We start from the raw sequence: 16,180 nt of genomic DNA, 5'->3' as shown, positions 1-16,180 counted from the left end.
GCCCCTAACAAGAACATGCCTGTCATAGTCCAGTAAATGAGAGAATTGGAAAGCTGCACTTTCACCAAGAACTGTCATGTGTCACCATAAAAGACGTTGAGCACGTACACAAAAAGGGAAACGCACAATAGACATGGAAATAAATGCAAGCAGTGGAGGTTCCAGGGTGCTCCTGGAAGTGGATTAAGCAGATACAGTATGAAAATAAGTTTGAACATCCTAAATTTAAGACCAGTTTCTTTCTGAGGCTTTTATTAACCCAGAACCTTCAACATAGTGGTTGCCTGCATGAGACTATATAATATTAAAATCTTAGCATGCGATTAATAGCAGATTCCCTGCATACATGTCATGGCACACATCTGCAGCAAATCTGCCAGTTTATTTTTTGCGCTAGTTTTACTTTGGGGCCATAAAGTAATTCCTGTTTTGTAAATGAGAATAAACCTATTATGCACTAGGTTAGCTACACCCGGTTTCTACTCTTCAGGGAAAAAGCTGCTTATTTGATACGGCGTCTCAAATTTCAGCGTTCCAAAGCGAGTTAAAGCCTCTGATAGATTTGCTTGAGCAAGCTGTTGGAAATTGCCTTCGCCCTTTCTCGGTTTTACTTGTTCCAAAACCTCCTGTGCACAGAGTATTGACAAAAGTCTGGGCAACAGCAAACAGAGTGGTCTTAATTATAAAGTGTAATGTTGTACTGCTAAATTTGTTAATGAGTCAGCATGCAAAACTGATATATTTAGCCGTGTTTTCTCTTAAAATAGTTTTTAAAAAAGGAAAACTAAAAATAGGGTCTGTCTGTAGTTCATTTTACTGTTCACAAAAGCCCTTTTTTCCCATCCACAAATAGGTACCTTTTGCTTTGCCACGAGGGACAAGGAGCTTAGCTGAAGTTTGAGAGAGAGATGTTCCCAGTTGTGATTTAAACACGCCGTATATGCACTCCTACATGCACAATCAAAAGGATGATACAGAAGTGCTAGTCCACCCCGACCTCTGAAAAGTTCTGGTGACCTGGTTTACTAAACAAAATTCGGAGAGCAACATCTGGTTCACATCCCTGGCTCGAGCTCTGCTCTTGAGACTGGAGGCCTGACTCACTCTTGCAGTGACATCATTCCACGAGGTTTCTCTTGATTTGCCGTGCTCTAATTGAGGGCAGCGTCAAACCCACCAACTCTTACTTAAATCATCGTATGAAACTGTAGATATATCCCCTTTTAAAGATTACACCCCAAGCCAGAGCCCATTGAAAGCAATAGGAGACTTTCCATTGACTTCTGTGGGTTTTGGTTCAAGCCTCCAGAAGCTACTTGTTACTTATTGATGCCCTTTTTTTTTTTTTCCCTGATCTGTTATGTTTTCTTAAAATTTAGTTTCTCCGTCTCTTCCTAAAGTTTTTGTTATATGCAACATCCTTCAAAGGTGCTCTCTCCATTGGCATTATGCAATTAAACTGCCATTATAAAATGAAACAAAAGTACTAATAGCAAGGAAAGCAAAAGTTAAAAAATGTGTACTAAGAAGAAAATGTGTTCGCACCATCATTTGAAAAGAGTCAATGAGGTAGTGAGATTTTTGAAAAGTTTTTTTTCCGGAAAGCTGGACCTATAGAAAACAACTCTCCCAGCAAAAAGGGCATGATTTTGTGAAATGGCACAGAAGTGGTGTTGGTTTTATCCATGAACATCTTTGTCTACATGAAGCAAGATCGGGCCGCTTGATTGACTTCACCAGAGTTATAGGTGTAATGGTATATGCTTGCTTGCCATATTTTAATTGGCCACCAGATGTCTCTGCGTTGTACAGTGTCAGAGAGGATGATGCCCCTGGTAAACAGGAGACACAAAAGTGGAACACAAACTATGCGGAAGTGTGTTTATTAGCATCTGTAGTTGCAGCTGATCTCTTTAATGAACATGACAAATTAATGAGGACTCTGAATTCATATATCGTCTCATGATTTTAGAAATAAAGCTACAAGAGGCTGAATGTCCCGGTGGGGGAAAAAAACTATCATTTGCTGCTTCAGACCTGTTTAAGGCAGACTACAGTTCCATATGTCCTGACACCAAAGATGACGTATCGTTTCATTACTGCTACGTGCCCACATCAAGGGCAGTTGCTTGGGAAAATCAAGCTGTCCCCAGTTTTTTTTAGCAGAGAAATAATGCGTAAAATGTATTAAGTCTATGTGAATGATTTAAAAATGAAATCACTTGTGATGATTTTTATTGCGGTCTCTGTATGACAGCAGCTATATTTGCAAATGCGCAGTACCCGATTTACCAAAATCCAGACAGAAACTGTGTAGCAAATGTGAAGTTTGCCATATCACTTTTTTTTTTTAAAAGCAATCTTTTGAGAAGTAGGTCTGGGTACAGAAACCTATTTCATGATTCTGTTTATCAGACAGTCCACCGACGGGCCGAGAGAGCTGCACCTGTGACCATTTTTTTATTTTATTTTTTTTTGTAGCGATCTCTGAAAAAAAAATGCAAAAGTAATCAGCACATGTTTGCCTTTCATTTATCTCTGTCATCTGGGAATAAGATACAGATACTATCAGGAGCAATGAAAGGTACATTCTGATATTATTTTCAGTTTTTTTTGTCTCGACTGAAAGGAGCAACCACTTGTATCTCTGGAACACATACTGGAAAAAAAAAAGCTATATTCTAGGCTGAAGGCCAGAGGGGGGTAGTTGGCTGTCTATATTTAAAAAGATGAAAAAAAAAAGTTAAAAACTACCACCTACTCATCAGGTGATTGGAGACCGTGGTTGTAAATATGTGCTGCAGGCAGAAGTTCTGAAAAATCCCAGAAAGTGTTGAAAACATCTCTAAACAAGGTATTTTTCTCCTGCACCTTTCTTGCTAAAGGTCCCAATTGCTGCCAAGAAAACTAGTGAGAATGTTAGCTGCCAAATAAAAAATTTATGACAGTGTTTGGCAAAGGACTGTATCACTGCTTGTTTTATACATTTCCACAAGGCTCTTGAAGGGCTGTCGGACACATACAGCTCACTGATTACCGGGCTTTATCCGTTCTTTAATAAAAACAGCCAACTCAAATAAAGCAGGATTAAACAATATGACTTTTTTTTTCATTTACTAGCCTCCTATAAATGTTTGCTATGGTGAGAAAATAATTTCTAAACAGCATTCTTGATATCATTTTTTTTTTCAAGCCTTTACCTGATAGACATATTGGTTAGTTGAGTCACTTTCGTAGTAAAAATACATGAGTTTTTCAATTAAATATGTATTGCTTTAGCAATACGGCTTGTTATATGTTGGAGTCTGGGCCAATAAACTGCCTGTTAAAACATAAAGGGCCCCATTCACTCAGACTCGTGCGTGCTGCTTATATTTGAAAAACGGAAAAAATAAGACCGGAATTGCATTGCTTACCAATATCAATTAGGCTTTAGGCCGTGTTATTATATTAATGTTGTAGGCAAAAAAGCATTTCAGTGTATTAGTGGGAAAATGTTCATCGTACAAAGTTAGCCTATTGACCAGACTAATTAAGCTGGCCGAGAGTAAAGTAATACCCTTTCACGTGCTTTGCCTGTCTGAAGCAACGAAATGGTCTGGCTTCGTCATCTCCAAACAGTTATCAGATTGTGCTCCCAGCTGATAATTAGCACTGCTTAACGTAGATCTCATCATGATGATGTCTCAAAATCGGAGACCGATCACACTAATTCATCACCGTGTGTTTTCAGGACAGGAGGCTCTGAACACAGCCCTGTCCTTGCATGCATCCAGCCGGGGCAAAATTCACTGCAAAGGGTGGAGCGGGCACGCCGGTCAAGTCTGTTCCCCCCTTTGAAGAGGTGCAGCAATGGTAACGCGGTCCTGTGTGCTCCTGGAGCTCCCTCAGGGCAGCAGAGCTCCATGCCACATTTGTGTCTTCGAGGCACAATTGAGCCCGTGGCAATGATTCGATAGCAGCCAACAGCACTACAAATGCTATCCGCCTTACATACGCTGCTAGACTTCATGGTATTTGATCCAAAGTACTAAAGACAGACCAACATTAAGAGGATTATTTCAGACAGCATTAGGAGTTAATTTACAGAAGATTAGCCCTAAATCAGGCAGATATCATAAGCAAATTAGCATCGGGATTCAGAGTCAAAGTGCGGGGAGTTTTTAGCTTCTCCCAGAACCCTAAGCAGGCCAGTAGCCATCTATGTCAGAGTGTGTCCTTGGCGTGTCGCGTCCCGTGCGGTGGTGAATCTGCGTTCTCGTATTTCTCTATGCACACTCCTTATTGTGCTGTTTATTGGCACTGAAACTGCTTTACTCAGAGTACCTTTCATCTCCCGAATACTGTGCATTTCATGTCATTCCTCCGTTGAGTAATGTTTTGTTTGGCCCTAACAATGATGTCTCCATGGTACATTATAATATTTTTAAATGGGTAATATGTAACTTGACTTCAGAGTGACATCCTTTCCCCCCACCCTCCTTAAAATGAGTTACATTTTCATGCCCAACTCATAAAACATGAAGAAGTATATAAAATGCCAGATATTAGGGCTCAGATTCCAGCTACTTAAAAGGAGTTCCTTAATTAGGAAACTTGTAAATTTGGTATTTGTTTTATTTCCATAGGAGAGACGATGACGTTGCATAGCCAGGAAAATCTAGCCTTCAATGAGTATTTCGCATGCACATGTCAGACGGCAGAGAGACGGGCATGAGCGGCAAACTGATCCCAACCCAATGTCCCACCCAGTCTCCAAAATAGTTGTAGACCAATTGAAGGGATGATAAAACGGAGGAGACGACATGAGTCAATCTCCTTTCTCAGCTGTCCCTGAGATCCTGAAAGGCTTGAAGTCTTAAAGAATAGGTTGCATATTTTACTCTCCAAATGACATTCAACTAATTAGTCTTCAGTCTGACCTCAACCCCCCCCCCTTTTTTTTTTAATGGGGAGAGAAGGCTGGCAAGCGATCTGCATGTTTTCCTTTCCTGATGGACCAAATAACTTTTGACAGGGCTGGTCAGAGGTCATAAATGTCTCTCTGTGTTCATCGAAAAAAGGAATCTTCACACCCTTCCCAAGAGCAGGAAAACTGGCCCCATTCGAAGCCCAGTTTCCATTTTCGGGTCCCTCTGGTTGTGAGATCTTCAGGCGCTCTCGAACTTTGACTCCGCGTCCCCTTGTTTCATAGAAAGTATGGAAACCCGGTATGGTTATTAAACTGAGGTGTCTGAGGTCATCACAAAGTAGAGGCATTTCTTCTCCCCTAATAGAAATACTGTAACACGCTGAAAAGAAAATACTCTAATAGTGGCAAGTATCTCCTGTCAACTAATTTGATAGTTCTCTATCAGGTAAACCATTTGTGAATACATCGATCCTTTTTATTTTTCACCATTCTGTCTTAGCTATTCCCAGGATTTCTCTGAACCAGTTGGGCAAAAATTGATTTTTATTTGTTCCACCGGCCTTGTGGAAAATTAGCTTATGAACTGGTTTTTATAGGAAGACTCAAAGCACAGCACAGGTTGCAAAATAAGCCTATAGCAGTCAAAATTGTTGTCTGAAATGTCTTCAGACTGGAAGGCTGAATTTATTGCACAAAACAAGTACTAGCAATGTGGAGGTGTGCAGTCCTGCTCATTATCACTGGAAAAGGGGGAACCAAAAAGCACAGTAAAAAATTAAATTTTAATAATGCTAGTGATATTTTCTAAATCCTTCTTGACAGAAAGATTCTCATTATTTTTATCTGTCTCGGAGTAGGCTCTTTTAATGCCATCTCACAAATGGCCTTAGCCATGATTGTTTTCCTTTCTTTTATAGCATTTGAAAAAAAAATGAATATATACCAAAAAAAAATCTTTTCTATCATTCAAGAAGTGCCATGAAGTGGTAACATTTTGGATAGCACATTTTCAGGAACAATTGCTGCAGATGCCTTCAGCTTTTTACAAAAGAGGTCAACATTGTTAAGACAATTGTAGCAAACTTCCCATACAAAAAGACGCCCAGTCAAATGAAGTGTGATAAGGGGAAAATAATATGCACAAAGTAGCGTCCAGCCTCCAATTTCATCACACCTAAAAGCCACCCAGAGATTAGCAGTTAATTAATAGTGAATCAAGGCACAAGATGTTACATTTTTTCATCCATTTAATATATATTTTCAGCAGAATCTAATAGTTCTGAACACTGATGCAGTGCAGGATTCTCTCTCTTTTTTAATGAATTTTAATTTTCTTTAACATGCATGGAATGTAAATGAAACCACATTTATCGCACAAGCCAATGCAAAATCATGTATGTTCTTGCTGTTTCTGAGCTATGTATGAGCTCCTGCTAGTAAAATAATTGCTTTATCTGAGATGTTGTGCTCATTAACTGTTTGGAGACCAAGGTTATGCCCACTGGAAAATGCCCCAAGACTGCCCATGCATCCAAGGGTTTTTTTTTGTGGTGCTTATCATAACATTATCTACAAACCATGGTAACGTAGTCGTTGCACAGATATACTGTTGACTTGTTCTTCTTGACAGTTTGCTTTATTGTCTTAGATAAAAGAAAGTTCAAGACTATATAGCATATATGTCTCTAAAAGGCAGTGAGCTGATGCGTTACAACCAGCTAATCTTCATTGTCCTGAGAATTGCTTTCAGTCTGGTCCACTCCTGCATCTTTTGCATCCCGCATCTTTTGCATTAGTTTTTATGGCTCGCTCCTTCCAGTTCCCACAATGCTTTGCTGGATGCCCCACAAAGTTATTTGTTTTGCGGATGGAAAGTAGCAACACTGCGGGGGGCTGGCTGAAAGTAACTGAGCAAACTTTGTTTTAGCAAAGCAATCGAGACAGGGAATTGGGGGTGTCCAAGTGGTTCCCTCGTGCACCAGTGGGTAGGAGACCTTAATGCACTGCTGTTGTGCAGTACAAGACAGGAGCGTCTTCTGCCATTTGATGAAAATATTCACCTCGGCATGGAATTGTTCAGAGAATTTAAATTCCATTTGTCGGCGGTAGTTTGGGGTTTGCAGTTTGTAATCCGTGAAAGGTTGAAAACGCAGCCTAAAACTAGTACCTCTCAGGAACTGAAATGCTCTAGAGATTAAAGGGGTTTTGTGTTCCCTTTGCCACCAGTTTGCCTATAGTCTTCATAGGTAGTAGCCTAAAGTTGCTACCTTCTAATGACTCTGGTGCAAGTGAATTGAGGAGTCAGTCCTCCTCCAGTCCCAGCAGAGAAGTGGCCACATTGCAGAAACCACCAACAGCTCTATGACCTCCCACGTTCTCCCATGTTGTTAATGATCTTCCCGCAGAATGAGTGGACACGGAGACAGGATTGAGGTACATTGGTGAAACAGTAGAGAAACTCTGTCTCATATGCAGCTCACGCTGTAGGTCTCGAGCCCCAGAAGAGCATTTTCTATTCTGCAGGCCTTCTCATGCTTTACCTCGACATGCATATCTGCCTAAATAAATTCAAGATTTAAATCTCCTAAACTAATAAAAAGAATTTCAGCACACCTCACTGTTCTCGTTTTATCCTTGAGCACTTTAACCATGAGTATCCGGTTCCCTCTCCCCAGATTGCTCCTTTAGCCATCTATCTTCCATGAGGCCAGCCAGCAGTGCTTTCTTCCATCCATTTCCACTGAGTTTGCATTTAATGTGTGCCTGACTGGAATTATCAAAGTCTGAATTAGACTTTGAGATTTTTGGAACAGGAAGTGTATGAGCTGTCAAGGACTATGCAAGTAGGCCACGAATAATAAAAAAGGTCCTATCTTAGAGTTTTGTTACATTCATAAGTGCAGTAGTTATCAAACTAATTGACTGGTGGGCCTGTCAAATACAGGTACTTTTTAAATGTTTAAATTGTATTGCCATTTTCTCTTTAATATTATTCACCAGCCTAAACTTCAAATAGGCTTGCTTTAATTTCCATTTTTATGGCAATATATGTTGGAGCTGGTATGGAGGGGTGACAGTCCCTACACAGTGATGGCCCTTGGCTTCAGGAGGTATGCATCTAAGAGAAGGGATTTGTATTTTCACCATCCCTCCCTACCTGCCTGCACAAACTCCTACCGAAGGAGAAGCAGCTTGAATTCTGATCAGAGATATATGGGAAGGGGACTATTAGCAGGATGATAGTGAGGTGGCTCATCCTGGCCAATTTCTGACCAACATCTTCGGTTTTGTGGATGGGTTGGATGCCCTGTAATCTTTGTGTGGCATGAGATGTTACAGCTTGCTCTACTAAGGAGACATGTAGGGATGTCTTTTTAACCATCTGTCTCCAGCTCACAGACAGGCAGCTCACATGCACCCATACACTCATGTATGCACATGTGCTCTCTCTCCTCCCTCCCCCCCCAGCTTCAAAAAAGTTGTATTGCCTGAACTTCACCTTAAAACTATTACCTGGCTTCAGAAGTTGTTGATTTTGCTTGAATTTTATCTTAAAACTGTGCCAGTTAGTTATGTAACCTATTCTTCCACTCAAGTCCTTGCTAAAAAGAAAAGACCCCTCCCAGCCCCAGTGCATTAGTAGTTTAATATTTTGATAGTGTATGTCTATTTAGGTTTCCCTCGATTTATGCGATAGATGCGTTCCTGAAGAATGGCGCATACATTGAATTTGCATAAAGTGAACCCAGCTTACAGTGGAACAGATAGGGATGCGTTCCCATGGTGGTGAGGGAGGGAGTGAGGCTGGGGCTAGGGAAGGGGCGGGGACAGGCGCATGGGGCAGCCCAGCGGGTGCAAGCAGCAGCATCTGCTGCTCCCGAGGCTGCAGCAGGGGCGGCACCAGGTTCTTCCCAGAGCTCGGGGTAGGCAACAGCCCACTCACCCCACTGCTCCACTTCTCCTCACTCACCACAGCCCCTGCTGCAGCAGCCCTAAGAGCGGCCAATGCCAGCTGCCTGCAGCCACTGGCTTGCACCGTGTCCCAAACCCCCCGGGGCTCTGCTTCCCCTGGGGCACCGTGTCCCAAACCCCTGGCACAGCACAGCCCAGAGTCTGTAAGCCAGTGGCATCTGCCACTCTTGAGACTGCAGCAGGGACAGGTGGCAGCCTGCAGCGGGACAAGAGCAGGCTGGGGCTGGTGGTAGAGGCTGTTCCCAGCGCTTGGCAGTGGCACTGGAGGGGCTATGGTGAATTTTGGGGTAGGAGTAGCCCCCCTCCCATCGCTGCGGCCCACACCGAGCTCCAGGAAGAGCCTGGTGCTGTTGCCGGCCCCAGTTTGCAGTGGCCACCGACCCCAGCCTACTCTGGTTCTGCTGCAAGCCGCTACCCACCTCTGCTGCAAGCCCAGGAATGGGAGACACCGCCTGCTTGCAGCTGCTGTGCTGTGCTGCACCAGGGGGCTCGGGGCACTGTGCCCTGGACAAAGCAGAGCCCCAGGGGGTTCAGGGCATGGTACCCCAGGGGAATTGGAGCCCCAGGGGGTTCGGGACACAGTGCAACCCAGCGGCTGCAGGCAGCTGGCTTCGGCTGCTCCCGGGGCCGCTGCAGCAGGGGCTGGGGTGAGTGGGGCCCTCCTCACCTCACCCCTTTCATCTCCATTGCCCAGAGATTGCCTCAAAAACGCTGTTGTTCACAGAGATCTATCCTTTAGCTATAAATTTCAAATTCACTATCCAGCAAGAGTTATAATTGTAGTATTTTTAATTGAGTCTGCATTTTCAGATTTAAACTTATTTAAATGTGAACTAAATCCTAGTGTGTAGTCCTCTCCAGAGTGGGTTGGCAAATAATTATCAGGTATTTTCAAACTTTCCTCCAATATTTAAAAAAGTTTGAAGTTCTGAGAAGACAATTTTTTTTTGTCTTGTATTGTTGGTTGGAAAAGGAAGAAAATGTGTATGCATGTTTTTTGGGGACTTTTTTTCCATTTGTTCAATTTTTTTTCTAATTTCAAATATTCAGAAATCAAAATTTCAAAAGAAAAGTTTCCAACCAACTGTAGTTATTCTGTAGCAAGATCTGGCAGCTCTTTCTGCCCCTGGGATTTTAATAGGTTGCCAGGTCTGTGTGTTCTGCCTTAGTCCATTTGTTCTTTTTCTGAATCATTTTTACTTGAAAGGAACACCTTCCATTCTTAAGGTGAGGAAGATGGACTTAACCTCTTAACATCAAGCATCTCAACCCTTGCCTACATGGTAAATATTACTAGATATTCTGATGTAATTATACTATTATACCACCTTGTCCAGTTTGGTTTAAACCATGCCCTAGGGATATTTCAATAAATATGTGGAAAAATCCACTAGTATACTAGAATGAGCATCTACACCAAGGGTTGTACTGACATAATATTCATTTAAATTCACATCTTAGCTTATTTTGGTATATCTTCCCCGTTTCAACAAGCCAAGGGATTTTGAGTGCACCGATTTGCACGTGACTTATCGGTTACTTAGAAGTCTTACCGCTTGATTTGCACGTGCAAATGTTGGCATGCAAAAATTAAAGCTACTGGTCACCTATAATTAGATACCCAGAGACTTAATAGCCAAGGTGGACATTTAAAATGCATTCCACTATTGGAAGAGGAGGTCCTTCTATCCAGTAAACTGTTGGGAATTATTTCTAGTTAAATCTTAAATGTATGAATTACAGTGAAACGCTGTTGGAGAGTGGCCCATAATTATATGTTCCGAGTTTCTTATCAATCAGTCGGTGTTTTTGAGGATACTCTTTTCCAAGACATCTTCTTTGAGGATAAAGCCCTGCATTGTAACAAATGTATGCTAACTGGTCCCCAAAGCTGTTGATTTTTTTTTATTATTTGCATTGGTGTCAGAGTTAAGCTGCTGTTGGAACTTTTTTGCAGTGTTTGTTTTGTTGTCTTCATTATTTCAAGTTAAGCACACACAACTTTTTATGCATCAGGAGTCTCGACTGCCTCGTTTGTGTCCCATATTTTGTAACGTGTTACCGTGATTGCTAATTTTCATGACAATTGTTATTGTACCATCAGTGCTTAATGGCAAGGCATCATTATTCAATGCTGGTCAATCAGGCACTAAGGCATGTGCAAGACATCAGGCTGAACCCATATAGATGTCGTGCACTCCCCCGCTAATGAATGCAGTTTTGTAAAAAGGTTTAAACACGGTTGGCATCCTTAATGTAAGGTTTGCAATAGCTTATTCTGGAACTGCTTTGTGTTTATACAGAGCAGATCTAAATATGTCACAAACAGAGTGAGAGCCAGTGTGTGTGCACAGATATATAGAAGGGGATAATCTTTTGGGTTTGTCCTTTTTTTTAATGTAAAAAGCATCACAGTTTGTGCTGTGGAGGGGGCACAAGAGACATCAGCATTAGGAAATGGATGCGGGACTTGTTCTCCAGACCAGTGGCTATCTAAAGCATCGTGGACACGATCCGCACAACCCCGCGGCAGGAACACTGCCTATGTCATTCATCAAATCGGGGAACAAAGTTGGCACTGCCTCTAAAGGGAGCCTCTAGGAGGCTTTTCGGTCAGAGGTTAGGCGTCGCGACCAAACACAAGGAAGAAGTGTTGGGCCTTTAACGCCCTTCTGTTTTTAGGGAACTCGGGGTGCTCTTTCAGTGTAAACGGCCTGGTTTGGCTTATACGGTATGCCGTACCTGTTCCATTAAGCACCGCCCAGCTTTAACTTATATTTCTGGATTGCTTTCAACCTAGCAGCCATTCCCTTCACTTGAACTCAATGTAGCATTTTCTCACTGAAATAAAAATCCTTCCCCATGCCACGTTGTGCTTATCTTTCCACATCTGAATGGCACGGGACATTCGCTCTGAGCTCCGTGCCGCAGTTCCAGCGTGCTGTGATTTCTGGAAACAAGATGTGCCCACTAAAGGGTTAAATCATTCGGTACCAACAGCGCTGTGATTCATAATGTAAACTGGAGGAATCCTTGATGTTTCAGTCACACATTCCTCTTAATTTGGCCATGCATTCTTTTAAAGCGACAGTGTGCTAACTTAATAAAATGCAGCATGCAAATACACAAGTTTTTGCCTTCAGGCACTTTAGCCATGGATGTTCCAATGGGTGCCTTCTTTCAAGTATATATTCTTTCTTAAATTATTTACCCTGTAAACACGCTTTGCATTTTCAAAGGAAAATCTGGGCTTCTCACTCAGCAGATTTTTGTAAAATGAAAGGTAATAAAGATAAAAAAAATGGGACTATCGGTGGCTTTCAGCTTTGTGGTCCGCTTTGGGGAAGGGGCGGAGGATGTTGAACCCCCTTTTTCCCCCCCCTTTTAGTGTTAGCGTTCCCTCCCCCACTTTAAATTCCTCGATACTTTGCCTACAGCAATACCCACTGGCAGTGTCTGGCTGCGACAGTACTATGGGCTGCTCTACAGATGGGCCCTGCCAATGCCAACCATTGTTCTACCACTGCGAGCTGGCTTGACTATGTTTTATCGCTCAAAGCCCCCCTTGCCTCTTGGCTTTCTTTTGCTTTACTCTGAAGAGCTGCCCTTGCCTGTTGACTCGGAGATGTGAAACGTGCCAACACCCAGAAGTCGTCATCCCGGCCCGATCGCCGGTGACCAGAATCAGCCGTCGGCATGTCACATTCGCTAACCCCTCAACCACGTTGTGCTGCAGCTGCAGCGATTTTCAGCCGCTTTCCTTGTAGCCCTCCCCTCCTGGTATTTTGGTATGGGTTTAATTTTACTCTCATCCTGAAAAGTAAAACAGTAGAGCCCAACATTGTTATTTTTAAAGCTATAAAACTAATCTTTAACTGTAGGCGTGAATATTAAAACGATATAATTCTTCAGCGGAGGAATCTGTTGATAACATCCATCCTATTTCATGATTAATTTCTTCCTTTTAATATCATATTCTTTTGCTGCACTGGGCAGACTAATTCAGATTCCTCGAAATTGAACTTTGATATGTATTTCCTCGATTCACACTTTAACTGAACCTTTAATTAGCAGATACAGGTGGCTGCACGCATAGCTCCGTGTTCTCTTGACAAGGTTTTCAGAGACACGGCCGCAGATTGAGTAATCTTGCAATCGGGTGCGCGGTCGGAGAATTAGGAGGAAAGCTTTCGGAAGAATTGCTTTATTTATTTTAAAGCCAAAATGATGAAACGCTCTTAAGTAGGCCAGATCCGAGGCGTTGATTTAAACATTCAGCCTGTTATGTATGCATTTGCCTAACTATGAGTTAGATTAAGCAAGTTTCACCCACAGTTAATCCTTTGTAAATTAGCATTATGAATGCCTGGGGGCCCTCATCCCGCAAATAAAATGGTTGTCAACCCAGCTGTACTGTATGTTACTTAAGGCTGAATTTTTTAAGAGTTTTCATGCTTTTAATCTATTTCACTGCCGAGTTTCAATTTTGCTGAGTTTCTCTTCAGGCCTGATGAGGGTGACTGAGTAAATATATGTTCTGGTTTTCATGCATTTCGTTTGGACAAATCGCTTGTTATCAGGTGTTTTGTAGAGAATGGCACACCATCGGAAGAGAGAAGCTGGAAGTTCAGGTGTTAAATTGAATTGCAAACCAACAAGAGCCCAAAGCCCGTAATTAGTTTTATTTTGTTAGGCTCTTAGCCTTTTTTTCCTTTTTTTTTAAGAGCAAGAAACACCCCCCTCCCTCCCCCCCCTTCCAGTTCTTTTGGCAGAGTACATATCTCCTGTTAAGTTTGAATTAGCTGTCATCGCAAAAGAATTAATGCTGTGGTGGAGCCTTTCTAGTGAGGAAGGGAAAAATAAACGAGACAGATCTTAGTTCAGCTTTAAGTGATAAATGAGGACAAAGCAGGCCATTCATCTCCTGCTAGGAAAGTGGACACAAGCACTAAAGCAGTTTTGCGGAAGACGTGTCAGCAAATGTGATCATTTTGTAACCTGTCAGGAGGATAGAGAGATAGTCCTTTTAGAGTGTCACAGGGGAGTGTGTTTGTCTGATGTGACAGTTTTCATCCATCCATTTACTTTTTTTTTTTTCCCTCTGGGTGGGGGGTAAGTAGGGAGAGCGCTGAAGTTGGTCCTTATTTATGCTTTCCCATACCATCTATATATATAGCCACGCAGGCTCAAATGAAAAGCATTTACCAAAGAAAGCTCGTCTCCAGACTCTGGACTCTCCTATTTTGCTTCGTGCAATCCGCTCGTTTTAACAAATTGCATTCCCCTCTTCCGGTTTTCACCCCCGTCCTCTGTCTGTCGTGTCACAAAGCGTGCTCGCAAGTCTTTTTTCCCTGCATGGTTGGTCGGGGTTTGCATGGAGGTTTTATTTGAGTGTTGCAGTTGCAGGAGCAAAAACAACAACAAACAACCCCTCGTTAAAATGAATGTCGTGGTTCATTTTTCTTTTGCTATTTTTATCCCGTTCTGGTGCTGTGCTATGGCCAAATATGTTTTGCAAAAGTTCCTGCTGCAGAAAGGGCATCTGGCACTATCGTTCTGCGGGAGCGTTATAGAAAGGCTGAAATATTAAAATCCAATTCTTATGCAAACTAGGTCCAAATTATAATCTCTATTGTTATCCATTTAACCTCATTTGACCAGTTAAGTTCAGGCAGAATGTGACATGCTGCATTTTCTGTTTTTACAACCAGAGGTGCCTCTCAACAAATGGTTGAATAATATTAGCTGTTTGTACTTCTGGCATCTTTTTTTATTACTACTAATTTCCATCTTTTTGCTACATAGTAAATGTAACATTTGCCTATTACCATAAGCGAATGTATGCTACAGAGACAGTTGAGGCTTTTACAACATAAGCCTCACAGTTTGACACTTGCTTCTTTAATATCATCCTTTTCTTCAAAAGTATCTTTTATACTTTTCCCTTGGTATTTAGGTACAAGTACCTCGCTGACATGGGTTTCCTAATGTGCCATGGGTTTCCTTAATGGCAAAATCCCCTGAAAATTAGCAAATTGTTTCTGTTCATATTGGGGGGGGATAAAGGGGGAGGAGGTGGAGGGGAAGAATAGATTCTGTTGTGGTTTAAGAGGCTAGAAGGTGTTTATTATTACAGACGTTCTGCACTCACGGTTTACATCATTCCAGATTTATTATTTAATGGTTTTAAAGAACTTAAATATGAATTGGAGCATGCTGTGTGATTCAGCGATTCATTTATGTACTTGAGAGAGAAATCAAAAAGCAATCTAAGCTATGCAATATGTGCAGAGGTGTTTAAACTTGCGGACAAACCTCTTTTCTCCTAGACATTTGTGTGAGGCCAGTCCACCTTTTTTATTATTTTCCAAAGATTCTGTCGTTTTCACTGGGTTTGGGTTTTTTTAATTCTTTTCTATTTTCATTTTTTTTTTTAGGATCATCCAGAACCGGATTTTGATAGTTATCCTGGCAATCATCATCATCCTCACCATCCTGATGGCTATTTATTTTTCTGTCAGGGGACGCTGAGATCTTTCTTCTTCACTAAAACAGCAAGAAACCGCTTGTTTGGAGTAATTAAGACAAAGTGGTCACATGAATCATTCTCTTGCACTGACAGTGTCTCCCTCTCTTTCCCGCTATCAACTCAGGTGCAAGCAGCATAAAAATATTTTGTATTATGGATTGCACGCGGAGTTAAATTTTTCTTATAGGTTTGTTGGTTTTTTTGGTCTTAATAGAAATGTTTTTGGACTCTTCATATTTGTGTTTTTGATATACATTAATTCTTCCGAATTATATTTGTATGTCATGAGCTGCATTGCACTATTAATTCATAAGTTGCAGGAGTTGTGGGAAGAAGAGTCTATGTTCTTTTCACGGGTGATGTTAGGTATAGGACGATCTAGCAGGTATCTGACCTTGCATGATATGAGTAAAAGAGACCAAACGATGTAGAAACAGAACCTGTCTCCTATGAATTACTTCTGTTCATGAATCCCCATAATAAATGTGGCCCTGCTAATACCAATATTATTTTTTTTTAAAAGAGAGAAAGAAATGGCCTGGCATTTGAGTTTATTAACATCCAGTATGAATCTACTACTTGATTCAAAACTATTGTTTCCAAAGAAACTTTCCTTACTGCCTGTTAGAAACATTTCTTCTTTCAGCAAGACCCAGATGCAATGCACGCATTACTTGCCCAAAATGTAATAGTGCCCACAGTGCAACGTCTTTGAATCCGCTCTGAATCATTCTAATGGTAATGTATGTGCTGTTAAATGTAAGCAA

At 41.6% G+C, this 16,180-nt stretch overlaps 1 protein-coding gene across 2 annotated transcripts in view; it reads left to right on the top strand.

Moving 5' to 3' along the window:
* Positions 1-16,180, top strand: part of VTI1A (vesicle transport through interaction with t-SNAREs 1A) — a 352,105-nt gene that overhangs the window by 325,860 nt on the left and 10,065 nt on the right. The window contains exon 8 of one of the 2 annotated variants that reach the window (XM_006277966.4): positions 15,322-16,180. This exon is cut by the window's right edge and continues 10,065 nt beyond it. In XM_006277966.4, coding sequence (XP_006278028.3) covers positions 15,322-15,415 — 94 coding nt within the window. In that variant the 3' untranslated portion in view covers positions 15,416-16,180. The remainder of the gene's footprint in view (positions 1-15,321) is intronic. The other variant, XM_019485972.2, reaches the window with a different exon arrangement.

The sequence above is a fragment of the Alligator mississippiensis genome, chromosome 6 (assembly GCF_030867095.1).
Source record: "Alligator mississippiensis isolate rAllMis1 chromosome 6, rAllMis1, whole genome shotgun sequence".
Lineage (NCBI taxonomy): Eukaryota > Metazoa > Chordata > Crocodylia > Alligatoridae > Alligator > Alligator mississippiensis.
The sequence above is the reverse complement of the archived record's forward strand: the minus strand, read 5'-3'. Positions and strand labels throughout refer to the sequence as shown.